General features: G+C 38.7%; 1 protein-coding gene across 1 annotated transcript in view; it reads left to right on the top strand.

The window, feature by feature from the left end:
• The window catches only part of MLIP (muscular LMNA interacting protein), a gene marked incomplete at both ends in the record, with an annotated part of 78,916 nt that overhangs the window by 22,785 nt on the left and 42,599 nt on the right, over positions 1-13,532 (top strand). Inside the window, 3 exons of the mRNA XM_079532503.1 lie at positions 1,627-1,785; positions 3,682-4,050; positions 9,831-11,468. Coding sequence (XP_079388629.1) covers positions 1,627-1,785; positions 3,682-4,050; positions 9,831-11,468 — 2,166 coding nt within the window. The remainder of the gene's footprint in view (positions 1-1,626; positions 1,786-3,681; positions 4,051-9,830; positions 11,469-13,532) is intronic.

Raw genomic sequence — 13,532 nt, 5'->3', positions numbered from 1 at the left:
GGAGGGGAAAGGAGGAAAGTAGGAGACCATCCTGTCTCTGTGCACACCCCTGTGTGGGTGCAAGTTTGCAGCATAATGTGACTTGCTGGCATGGGCAAATATAAAACCCAATTTCAGAAGTAAGATGGCTGCCTTTTATTCAGACTTTTCCTTTCAAGCATCAAAGCAGTTTATTCTTTCTGAATTAAGGGTGAGTACCTAAAAATTTGTTCTGGAAGTTGCTCAGAGAACTGAATTCTTCTAATTGTACAAAAAATTGTAATTGGTATAAATAACCTGCCTTTGTTTTGCATGATTCCTCCAGGAGATAGCTGTTAGAGACAATAACAAAATTTTGCTTAATTTAAACAAACAAAAAAAGGAAATCTGTATTTATCATTTTTAATGTTCTATCCACAAGGCTCAGTCATGTGAATGCATTCCATAATTCCACTGTGTTCCATAATTGTTATTTACTTATAGACACAAATTGCAAGGCTGCATAATGAGAGCCATAGCTTTCAAATTTGTTTCATTTTAAACAAACAAGTAAAAAAAAAAAAAAAAACTGTCAAAGAAATAGCCCTGTTTTTTGTTGGTTTTTTTTGTTTTTTTTTTTTTTTTCCTGTATGACTCAGTATAGTTCAAGACTCTTCATACTACAGATCCTTGAAAAAGCAATTAACTTCCATAGGCTTTGAATCAGAAGTTAAAACAAGACAAAAATCAATCTGTAATTCCATAGTTTTGAATCAGAGAGATTTTCTGCACCAACAAGTAGTGGGAAAATCACAGAATCTAATTTAGTAATTGGGGCTGTATTGTACTTTTCTATGTTTTCCTTGTGAAACCTTTGCAGTTCTACAGCCTAATATTTGGCAAAGAAAATAATTGTTTCCTCACTGCCTGGACTTCTTTTCCTGTCCAGTCTCTCCAGGAGAGGGGATATGGCTGGGAAGCACTGTGATAAAATCAAACATTTGGATGAAATCACCTTCCCTTTCAGTGCATTCATGTAAAGGGCCCTATGTGCAGGGTCTTAGTGAGAATGTAGTATGAGGAGGAAGAGATGAGAAGAATGACAAGCAATTACTCAGTGTACATGGCCAAGTGGCATAAAGAATATTGGAGAAATGCTTCCCCTGAAACAGAATCCTTCCCACATGTTGATCAGAATTACCATGAAAATGTGGTTGGTTTTTTTTTCTTCTTGTTTTAGTAAAGGCTTTTCCAATTTGTTCTAAGCTGTTAAGCAAATACTCTAGGGGCTATATGATGCCCAAATACAGTGAAATTTTCATTCGACTAAAATGGAATTACACAAAGCAGCCTTAATGTGACTTGAATATGGTTTTCTGTTTCTGGTATGGAAAATGGAAATTATTGAACAATTCTCCTGTCTTCTGTGCAACACCATGAGAATGTATAGGATGCTGATGGATATAATCAAGACAATACTTTGTTCGTGGAAAAAAAGATCTCAAATGCATTGATTCATGAATAATCTACTGACAAGGATAGTTAATAATAGACTTGTATGTTTATTGGTGAAGTAACTCACAGGATCACTATATGTTATTTCAGCTTTGATTGAAAAAATCTAGACAAATGTAGACAATAATATTGAATTAATAATGTGTTTTGCAGGTCACGTCTCAAGAATCTGAAGCCAAACCACTGACGTTCACATTTGTGCCATCCATTGGACAACTTCCCACTCATTTTGAGGTTGTAGATGTCTCTAAATTCCTTGTGACAATTCCAGATGAGCCAAAAGATCTGAGCAATCAAGAAATTGTAAATAAGGTAGAATTTTGCTCGTGCTTGTTTTTCCACTCTTCCAAAGAGATGTAAAATGTTGTTCTGGCATCCCTGTACTGAAGCATTTTACCTTGAACTATGTCTTGGTTAGTATTTGGTTATAATTACTAAGTCTACCAGAGGTGCAGAATCATCGTACGAGACATGTCTACTCAACAGCCTATTTTTGTTGTTAAGTGCATACCAGGAAGGAAACTCTGTTGGTTGTGCAAGGATATATTCTTGGCAGAGGCATTGGGATTCCTTCTTGATGAAGATAGAAGCAAGGGCAGTGTGTGAGGCATGCTATTACATGGGAATCCACCAAGAGATGGTCACATTTCAGCAAATGCCAGTGCTTTGGCTTCCAGATAAGGTGGCGCTTTTCTTCATAGCTGTGTAGGAATGCATTAGTTGAAATGAAAACTTGCTTTCTTGTTTTTGAAAGCTTGTCCCAGTGATTTTCTATGACAGGGCAGCCAACAGCCATTATTCCATCCACAGTGTCTGTTTCATTCCTTTCCTGCTTCAAAACAGGATTCGCATCTTTCCTGCTCACACTTTGGGGTGATTTTGCTGTTGTTGCTCCTCCCCTGGGACATTTCTGGACCTGCAGTTCTTGGTGCTCTTCCTCTTAATAAACTTTTTACAAGAGTTCATACTCCTCTGACCTGACTACACTCTAGCTCTTTTAGAAACTTTTATAACTGAAAAAGAGTCAGATGTAGACTGAGAACAGGCATTCTTGAAGAGACATACACTGAAATATTGTCCTCAAGGTGTTTAAATTATATGTTTCCAGCCATCAGGATTGATTTTGCAATAAGGAGTGCTCTGGGATAGGCAGAATGATGTGTCCCAGACATCCTTCTCTTTGTGTTTTAATATGATGTTAGGCGGAGAAAACTTTCCTGCCAAGGAATGCAGTAGTGACTCCTTCGTAACACTGATTATTCCCTTTCCTTAAATATCTAGAACCTAGGCAATACTTGTAAAAACAAACAATCAAATACCAACCAACAAACAAGCAAAAACACCTCCAAACTCACGACTGTAATAACTTATTGTACTTTTCAGTACATTTTTTTGAAGAACTCACAGGGCTCCTCGAGCTTTCAGTGGGACCTTGTTGTTACTACATTCCTCAAGCAGGATTCAAGTATGAGCCCCATCTACAGGTTTTCTCTTGCATTACACATTATTTTTATTTCACGACTCCTCCAAGACTAATATGGTTTACCATGGCAGTTGCCATACTGATTTGGTGATTTGCATATCATATCTCCAGCTACTTCTGTTCTCATTCAGTGCTTACTTGAGAAGTCACATACTGGAAGTGTAAGTAGGAAGAACAATTGTGGTCTGTGTTGAGATGCTTAAGCACACGGTAAAGCTCTCTGACCTCAAACTATCTGTCTGCCCTTTTCAGAGAATGCCTTGGCTTGAAGGCCTTTGTTTCTTCATTAATATGTATAGGTTTTGTCCCAGATTTATCTGCCAGACTCCTGTGAGGACTATTGTCTGCTCCCATGGATCCCACGGTCACTGTGCCTTCCCATTGTGTCTGAGTTGTCAATCTGACAACTCATTTGGCTTGATTTCACCCTCTTTTCTAGTTCCCCCCAAATCGCAGCACCAGGCTTGGGCTCCCATTCTGCTTTGAGTATACCATTGCTCCTTGTGTAACAGGGAGGCATCACCTACAGCATTAGGAACTGGCTCGATGCTGCCTGGGGAGAAGCAGGCTGGCTGGATTCTGCTCATATCAAGCCCAAATTCTTCGTTCACCTTCTGCACTTCTGGTAGGGTAGTGCCAACCACCATGTCAGGCCAAAGTTCTTCTCTTGAAGAACACAAATATAAGGTGTCTAACTGAGATCTTTTCCCTTGTATCTCTTGTAGGCTAAGGTAGTCTCTGATGAGCTGTCCTTAAACAGTGGAGTCCAGCAAGACTGTGTGCCTGCCATCTCTCCAAATAGCACCCAAACTGTTCTCCAGTCCCTGGTATCTTACTCAAGCAGAGGAGAAATGCAGGAGAATGATCTTTTTAAGGCTGAGTTTATCCTGATTACGGACTCCGGCGACGAGGATGAAGCAGGCGCTGCCTCTATCAATGCCCAGAGGTCCTCCAATGGCTATGGGCCCATCAGTGCCCAGCTGCTGGCTACGTCCCATGTCTCTCCTGGCATGGAGTCAAGGAAGCCTCCCAGCGATGGGCATCTTCCAAGTGCCACACTTTCCCACAGCACTGCTGATCAGCAAAACCAGCAGGTAACCTATTAAACGATTATTATTTATTATTATTAAACTATTATTAAACCTATTAACCTCTTGAACTAAACTTTGCTTTCAAACCTTTCAGGACACAGACCCTGTGTTTCTTTGTAAAACAGCTTGGCCATTTTATTCTTCAATTAGTGCTTTTACTAGCCATTTCTGCAACGTTTGTATTCTAAAGATCTGTCCCTGCCCTTCTGACTTATTGCCTCTCCCTGTAGCCCTGGTAGATAAATGGAGCAAGTAATGCATCTCTATTATTCTTTCCTTTCTTTCCTTTAAGAGCAGCATATCATGACAGCCAGTTAATCAGATGGTGTTATATTCCTAGGTAGACTAAATTGGCTAAAATCATTGAAATCAATAGAGCCTGTAGATCATTTGAATTATTAGTCTCTGACTTCTTAGGCCTATTATTTCTCAGCACCTGCTACAGCTCTTTATTCTAGAGAAAAAGTCTACAAAAATCATATTATTCTAATTGTTAGTTAGCACTGAGTTTGCACAGGTGTCAAGAACTAATTTAGTTGAAAGGTCTGTTTTATGTTCATCTTCATAGGACACATATATTGATTTATTGAAATTTTAAATCCCTGATGGGAAAGTTTAAAAAAAAAAAAAAAAAAAAAAGTTTGAAATTTTTCATTTTCAAAATGCATGAATATGATTTACTGCATGAAAATTTAATGTGTCTCACCATAGAAAGGGCACTGATAGTTTGAAAGGGTGTATATGCCATTGTAAAAGTTACCCTTTAGCAAAATAGCAACATCCTTCTCATATAGAAATGTTCAGACATTTCCTTTGACCCCAACTGGTTTCCATCAATTGAAAGTGCAATTCTTCATCAGTACTTTAAAGAGAAAGTACTGGCTACTTTGACTCTGAAAAGGAATAAGACTTCCTATCATATATTAAAAAACTTGCACCACTCTGTTTTGTTTTATTTTGTTTTTTTCATCCAATTCAGTGTTGATTTTCGATGGAGAAAATTATGAATAAGAAATCCACTCTTGTTTTGAGCTTCATAGCATTATGAAGTACTAATTTTTTCCTGGAAACTCAGTGAAATCAGTGGGAATTTTACCATGGCAGGAATGAATGCAGAGGTAAATTTGTGCAGGGCAGACAGCTTGTAAGAGAATGATGGTCCTAGGGAAACACGAATTTACTTAAGCATTTTTAAGTATGCATCTTCTATAAGAACTGTTTTTTTGTTTGACTGCAGAAAAATACATAGGCTGTAACTGTTACATTTTTGATGACTTGACAAGAAAACATGGATATGCTTGGTAAAGTAACAGAAAACAGATTGCACAGAATGAGGAACTGAAGCTTAACTCTTCTAACTGTTCACCTGAACGTGAGGAGACATAGGGCATAATATGGGTAGAGTGTATTTCTTCATTACTGTTAAGTAATATGTTTTCAAGACTTTAAGTACTTCCTTGGTCTTTATTTTCTCAACATCTCTAATTGTTTCTTTTCATAGGAGGAAGATCTTTTTGTTTTTTGGTTTTTTTTTTTTTTTAAAAAAAACCAATCTTCTAGCACTGACCATTTTTCTTCAGCTCTTGGCATCACTCTTGCTGGTTTACTCTCTCATGAAACACCATCAGCTCAGAAATGAAGCAAAAGTAGGAAAAGATTTAATAGCTAAATTGTTTATCTGTGAGTAGATTTCCTATCCCCAAAGTTCTCCAAACAGGCTGCCTGTTCAGTTCTAGGATTTTGAAGCCAAGATCATGTCTCACTTAAGAGTTCTTACATACAATGTTAGTTTCATTTAAAAGCATAACTAGGCTTAATGATCAGTTTTCTGTCAGAAGGAGAAAAGTAGGGATCAGCACTGAAGACCATTGTATTGTACAGAGTTTTAGTTTGAACCAGAGGGCTTCTACAGCTTCATTAATTTCTGAATTCATTATAAGAAAGAAAAAATCAGGACATAAAAAAAAAAAAAAAAAAAAAAAAAAAAAAAGCATCTTCTGATCTTCTGTTGTTCTGGCTTAACAGGCATGACTAATGCTGGAAAATGCTGTGCCGTATTTAAAGGGTGAAAAATACATTCAGCATTAAAATATTTATGCATGTGTGTATATCTATACAAATATATGAAGTGATTCTGGTCATATTTGGGACATTTTCTTTATTGTTTACTATTTATAAATGTGTATATATTTGTCAAAGAGAGGCTAGGCATGCAACAGAGAATCAGATTGGCTCTTTTCCTTGAGATGTGCCCTTTGGGGTGAGGGGGATGTGGCTGCTCCCTTAGTGGGACTCTAGACCAGATCACAGAAACTTCTCAGCTCACTAAAAGGGATCAATTGCCAAAACATTTCTTTATCCTGTCAAAGTCACTTGGCACTCTGACCAGTGCACATCATCTGGTTTGGCTTTTCCAGATGAATCTGTTGAAAGCTGTATAAACTTCTGCCGCCACCAGGAAGAAACTACCTTCCTTGCTGGGACAGTTCTGAATGGCATCTGTGTTAAGTGAATCTCAGGTCACACTTCATTTTATTATGCTGTCTCTAGATGTTGTGCTAGGTTTTCTACAGTCTCCAGTGTTTCCCTCTCTCTTTCTGGCTCTCACGTTGCAGGCTGAGGTGGGGAAATGCCCACATATATTCTTATTCATGATCAAATTCTAGTGAGATCAAAGCATGACTATCTAATATCAGATCTAGATGAAGCCACATTCTCAGATGTAACTTTAACCTTTTGGGCTTTCAGTTTGTCATGTTCTTTTCTTTTCTGATTTCATCAGCACATCTCTTGAGGCTTTGCTGATTATCAGTAATGATATTTTTTTGCAGGATTTCCTTTCCAAAATATTGTGATCTCATCAGAAAAAATTGTTAAAAAAGCATAGCTCAGTTCTGCAATTTCAAATGTACTGAAATTCCTCTGGGAAAGGCTCTATGCTAAGATTGAGAGCTGTCTGATATTTCTGGGGTATTTATGTATGTGGCATAAAAATATTCTTCAAGTTCCTTCATCCATTCATACCAAAGTAACCTGAATGAAAACAAATCCCTTGATCAAAGGAAGTTATATCTCATTTGTGACAGTACTGATGTTGCATTTGTAAGATCATGCCCAGTTTAGCAACCCTCCATACCCTGATTCAAGAGAGGTGTGGAGGAAGTGATGGGAATACAGCACAAAGTCGATGAGGCAGCTGGGATGCACGTGAGTGGAAGCTGAGGGAGCTCCAGCAAACAGGCCTTGTTAGGTCACTTCTAAACATTTTTGATTTGCTTCTCTGACTCTGAAATGAGAGTGTGATCATCTATATGTGTATCTAACATTATAATACAATAGCAGAATCTTTTCGGAAGACTTGAATCGTGGTTCAATTGGCTCAACACTGGTGGTGGCTGACTACCTATGTGGTCAGTGTTCAAACTGGAAGAAGACTACAGCAGAAATCTCTTTATTGTACTTTCAGGAGCAAATTTATGATCTGCTACCACGAACGTTTTTCTAACTGCTTATAAATCTTTCTTACCAAGTTTTATCTAATTAGAAGTCATTGCACATCCTGCTTTCATTAGAGAGTCTCATATTCATTCCTCATTTTCTTTTAATCCAGTGTCTTTGCAAGGGAAATTTATCTATTCCATTTTGAAATATAGGGATTTCGTTCTTCATCCTTGTTTTTGTAATAATCTTCCAGCATTCATTATTAAATTCAGCAGGCTTCTCAAAATTAACAGTTGTATGACTATGCTGTTTTTTATGGTGTTAAATAGTTTTGTTTGATTACATATTTACTATTATTTTTTCATAATTTTAAATATTAGTAAATTATTTTACAAATCTCCAGCATTTTTTTCCTATTCTTTATTAGTAGCTTTTTCAGCAGTTGTCACAGTTTCTCAATCGAGAATACAGTACAATGGTATCACAGATATTCATTTTTATATCATAATATTTACACTGCATAAATAAGGTTTCCATTTTGAAATGAGACACCTTAGCACTCGGGAAGTTAACGTGGTTGTAAATCACAATTATCAGATTGTGGATCTGATAAATATTTATGAATATTTGAAGGGAAGTGAGAGGCAAATGGATGAGGCCAGGCTCCTCTCTGTGGTGTGTAGCGATTGGATAAGGAGCAATGACCTAAAACATGAACATAGGACTTCCCATACTAACAAGAGGAAGAACTTCTTTACAGGAAGGGTGATAGAGCCCTGGTTGCCCAGAGAGATTGTGGAGTCTCCTCTGGAGATATTCAAGACCTGTCTGGGCACCTATCTGTGTGACCTGTTGTAGGCTACCTGCTTTAGCAGGGGGGTTGGACTTGATGATCTCTCGAGGTCTTTTCCAACCCCTGCCATTCTGTGATTATGTAAAGGCACTCCAACAATTAGCTTTTATTACTATAAATGAAAACATATCTGGGGGTGTCTGATATAGAGAATGTCTTCAGTAACAGGTTTTGCTGTTTGCATGCAGTTGTCTAGTGCGAAACGCTCACATATTTTTAGTCATGTAGGCTAGCAGGATTCTACTGTGCTTATTTATCCCACATTTAGCATTTCAGGTACAGTTTAGCCAGCAAAGGCCTTTGTATCTGGCTTTGCTGTCACACCAGCTCTCTTGAAAATTATGTTTTCATTTTATTTTTTGTTTTGTGATGTATCAATACTGTATGACATCAAGCTATATTAATTTCTATTTCTTAATGGGAAGATGTTTCTATTAAAAATTGGAATTAAAAATGAGCCAAAGCCACATGGAATCCATGTATGTAGAACCTGGTATAACTGTCTTACAGAATTGCAAACTGTTTTCAGTTATCAAATAAATACACAGACTTTTTTTTTGTTTGTTTGTTTAGATGAAGTTCTTAGGTATTAGATTCAATTTCTCTACTTTAAAACTCCTCAGTCAAAAGTTAGGTGATAATTTGTAGCTTTTCGGATTTACAGTTGACTTTGTTCAGTATTTCACACTGATATGTTTACTTCAAATATTATATACCCCAGTTTTTAATTTCAATATCATAATAACTTGGAGGATTTTGAGAGAATTTCTTTCTTTAAGAGCATAGAACTGTATAAAACATTGATAAGATACTTGTGTGCGCTAACTAGTTTTGACAAATCCTAATTAGAAGAGACCTAAGAAAAAAGGCATTCATAGAACAGCTCATTACTGTTTTATTAGTGCATTATAAGGCTGTGGATAAGGGGATAAGGACTATTATATGATCTATGAAAGATCAGAAGAATGAGAGACAATCTGGATGCTCTGATTTAGGTTGTTCTGAACAAATTTCTCATTCTGATATCACAGTACTGCAAAAGATGTTGTTTAATGAGGGAATAGTTGAGTTGAATCTCATTTGCAGAGAGATTACTTTCCATGGAACTGGTACAGTGAGATCAGGCAATATTACAACGTTCTCACTTTCAGTTATGATTACACAAGATTTGCATCACATGGTTCTTGACATCACTGGCACAAATGCCTTGGGTTTTACTTAAAAAGTCAGTAGCCTTGGGCATTTTGACATCTCAGCAGAACTGAGATCTTGTGAAAGTAAAGTAACACAACTTGACTGTGCTCAGTCAAGTTCCTTACAGCTCTGTCCATCAGAATGTACAACAAGTTTAAAACAGTCCTGTTTTTTTAACCCACAAAGCAGTACTAATGAAACACTATGTGCATGACTACAGGACTGAAAGGTGAGATGCTTAACAGTTCCACGGGTTCTACCTATATTAACATTTCTGTTTTTCTTTTTTCTCCAGTTAATTTCTACTCTTTCCACCTCTGATCATCTTTCCTCTAAACCACCTGCTGTCCACTTAATTTCTCCAACTAATCTGAAAGTAGCGTGTGGTGCCATGGTTAACCTGAATCAAGCCTCTTCGCTGGAAGAGTCCCGTAACAACTGGCAGTCTGCAACTGAGTCTTCTAAGCAAGATTCGTCTCTCTACTTTCAGTCTGCTTTCCACAGTTCAGCCCCCTCCATGTCTAAAATATCCTGCTCTTCGTCAAATTGTTGTTACTCCAGCCCTCAACTGTATGATAACATACAAACACCAAATGTCCATATCCCTGGCTGTGTTTGCAAGATGGGAAACTTCATTAGATCTTCTGTTCCAGGAAAGAGTCTGTGTATTTCCCCCAGTCCTCCACATTCAGCTGAAATTCAAGTATCATCAGGCCAGCCTTCATTTTCCTGTTCTTCCAAAAGACTGGATGCTTTGTCTCCTCTCCCTGTTCATATAATCACACATTCATTATCTCCTAGCCCTAAACCTTTGTCTCCACCCTCTCTTTATGGCTCATCTTCGACTATATGTAGTATAAATGAGCCTTGTACACAAACATCATCTAAAGGAAATTTAACAAGGTCAGGTATTAGATCCCCTCTGCCGACCAGACTAACTCTCTTGACTGCCATTTTGAGATCAGGATCTTCTCAGCGGAGACCTCTTTCTCCTGCTTCTTGCCCCACATTTTCTCCTTCCTCCCTTTGTTCCTCAACACTTGCAGTAGATCAAAAGTTCAAAACAACTCCCCCAACCCCCAGAAAATCTGTTTCAAGCCCTCCTATTAGACCAGATTCTCCCAGCAAAGAGGGATATTGGCCTTCAGGATGGGCTCAGAACATGTCTTTACACTCCAAGCCTCGTCCTGCTCCTCGAGCGAGGTCTTTTTCTCCTAAAAAGCACCTTCCAGGCCAAACACTCTCTCCAGACTCCCAAAGTCCCCTCTCATCCCCCATCCCTTCCCACAGAAAATCAGCTGCCTCCACAGGCTGGCATGCTGCAGTGCCTGCTCCAGCAGTGCCACCATGTGCCCCAGCATACCATTCCCTTGCACACCCAGCCTCTCCTCCCCCCGAAGGCCTATGTTATCCTGCCTTCAGGTCCCAGGCACCTCAGAAATCTCAGAGGGTGCACACTTACTCACCCATATTTACCTGTCAGTCATTTCGTTTGCTTTCTTCTACCAGAAATGGTGGCAAAGAATTCCCCACCACAGAAAAGCAGTCATGTCTCTCCCCAGGTCTTTCGAATTCAGCTTCTACATTGAATTCAGATTCATACCAAAAGTATACTCAGGAGCTGAGTGCTTCCTCTCCTGCCCCTTCAAATCTCTCAAATCAGTGGTCTCTCTCACATCCTGATTCTACTTCACCCTTTCACCAAACTCATATTAATTCGCACCCACCACAGCTTCACTCTTCATTGATGCGCAGAAACTATAGGTCTAACTCCCTCTCTCCAAGACCTCAGCAATCTGCCACCTCACCAGTATTAAAGTGTAGATCTCCTGTCTCAGACAAGTCACCATGCACACTGCCATCAAGACCCCAAGAGCTGACTTCACCACAATCTTTTTCCCCGCCTCCTGACCATGAAAACATCAAACCCAAGGTACTCTTGGTGCATGCTTATTTTCTAATGCTTCTTTGTCCATTTAGGAAAAATCAAATCCGTGTTGTTGCAAAATGCTAGTAAAATGAATGAGCTGGAGAAAAGGAAAGAACTGTTATTGAGTTGGTAGTGCAGGCAATGAAGAACAAATATTACTATTAAAATTTCTAGCAACATGTTTTGTATTATGAGGAAGATGCTGTAGGAGTCCTTTTGCACAAAATAAGGTATTGATAGATAGGAGGAGATAGGAATGATTTGTGTCCAGTGGTTCTGACCTGCTGAACTTATCTGAACAGGGACTTCAGAACCAATAGCCAGAGAGGGAAGACAAGGACAGTCCTCTGCTTCTTCCCCATCTTTTCCACTGATATTTCTGATCTTATGCTAGACAGAGGATGGGAAGGTCTTCCTACAAGATGTAGTCCTGCAAATACGAAAGTCTTGCACTTGGTGCATCAGCCGTACTCCCACTGTTTGTCATTCACCAAAAGGCAGGAGAGTCTCAGCAGAGTGAAAATAACCAATGATGGCAATTGCTGCAGGAGTGCCTGGGAAAAAGCCTCCTTTTAAATCTAAAGATAAATCTCAAGAAAGGGAAGGGGAGGGAAAGGAAAGCTGATCACAAGATATACAGCAGATAGGTACCTGAGAAAAGAAAAGAAACTTCCCTGCACAAGGGGAGAGTCAATGGCAGGAGATAGCTGAGCTGTAGAAGACCTTCCAGCTTCTTTTATCTTATTTCTGCATTCTGTGCTCTCCCTTAATTCTCCCTCTTGCTGATTTCAGAGCTCACCTTGGACAGCTGAAACATGCTGCCCATCACAGAAAGGGCCATCATAATTTTTTGATTTATTTGCTCACAGCACAAAATTGCAGCTTGGCCTTGGCAGGAGTGACCTGGTCTGCTTGGAAAATGTTAATTGAAAATGAGAGGTTTAAAGCAGCACAGAGTAATATTTGTAATATTGAATTGTTCTTTTAAAAACCAAACAAACCAAAAGGAGCCATTGTGCCAAGCACAGCTGTATAGTGCCATTATGCACTGTTGGGACTACTTAATGAGATGAAAAGAGAAATGAAATAGTCACAATTTCAAGAGAAAAAGCCCCCTGAGGCGAAACTGAACAGCATGACTGAGTCTGTGGATTGCAAAGCACTTGCAATGTCTGCTGTCCTCAGCGTAATCTCTGATGATAAGGAAGTTATCTGCTTGTGACACATAGCTGTTGCCTGGATTACATTTTCAGGCCCATGTAATAATTTCTGCCCTTCCAACAGTCCTTTTTCCTGCTAATTCTGCTGTTCATGTGATGCAGTGGCACTTCTGAAATTGCCAACCATAATATGGAGCATGGGAGAGTACACACCAGTTTAATAGGCTTGAGTGGCTAGAATGGTGCCATTTCTAATTGTGCAGACAAAGCTGGTTCCACTGGGTATATGAATGACCTGCATCTCTAAAATCAAATGCAGAAGTTCAGTAAAGGAAAACTTTCTTCTGGCTATAAAATGTGAGGCTAAGTCTTCATGTGTAACTAGTAACAGTGTGTATTCAATGCCCTCCTTTCCTTCTGCTCTCATCTATTTCTATTCTTAGTTTTTGAAATAGCTCAACAGACTTTTGTTTTACTTATATGTTAATGGTACCAGGCTTTCTGATAACTCTTTGGCCGCAAATCTGTGTATATTTTTGGGGAAAAAAAGGAAAAGATTGAAGAGAAATAGCATGAGCTATTAAACAGTGTCTTAAACAGCTGTTAAGATTTTTTTAGAACCAATCAGTTCAACTTTAAGACTAGACAAAGAGCAGATTGCTCCATCTAATGATTGCTGATGTATGACAAAATTTTGCATGTAAGATTTCTCCAAGGGAAAAGTGCAAAAGAGCTTGAACTTCGGCATGTGTAATTTTGCAACATTAATGTTGCTTCAACAGTTATTAAACCAGCACCTCTTAAACCAGGATTTTGACACTAGATGTACTTTTCAACAGGCACATCAAGCTGTTTCATTAGCATGATATCAAAGCAATTATGCAAAAAAGATTTTTTAATGGGAGCT

Source organism: Tetrao urogallus (assembly GCF_951394365.1).
Source record: "Tetrao urogallus genome assembly, chromosome: 2".
NCBI classification, from domain to species: Eukaryota; Metazoa; Chordata; class Aves; order Galliformes; family Phasianidae; genus Tetrao; species Tetrao urogallus.
The sequence above is the reverse complement of the archived record's forward strand: the minus strand, read 5'-3'. Positions and strand labels throughout refer to the sequence as shown.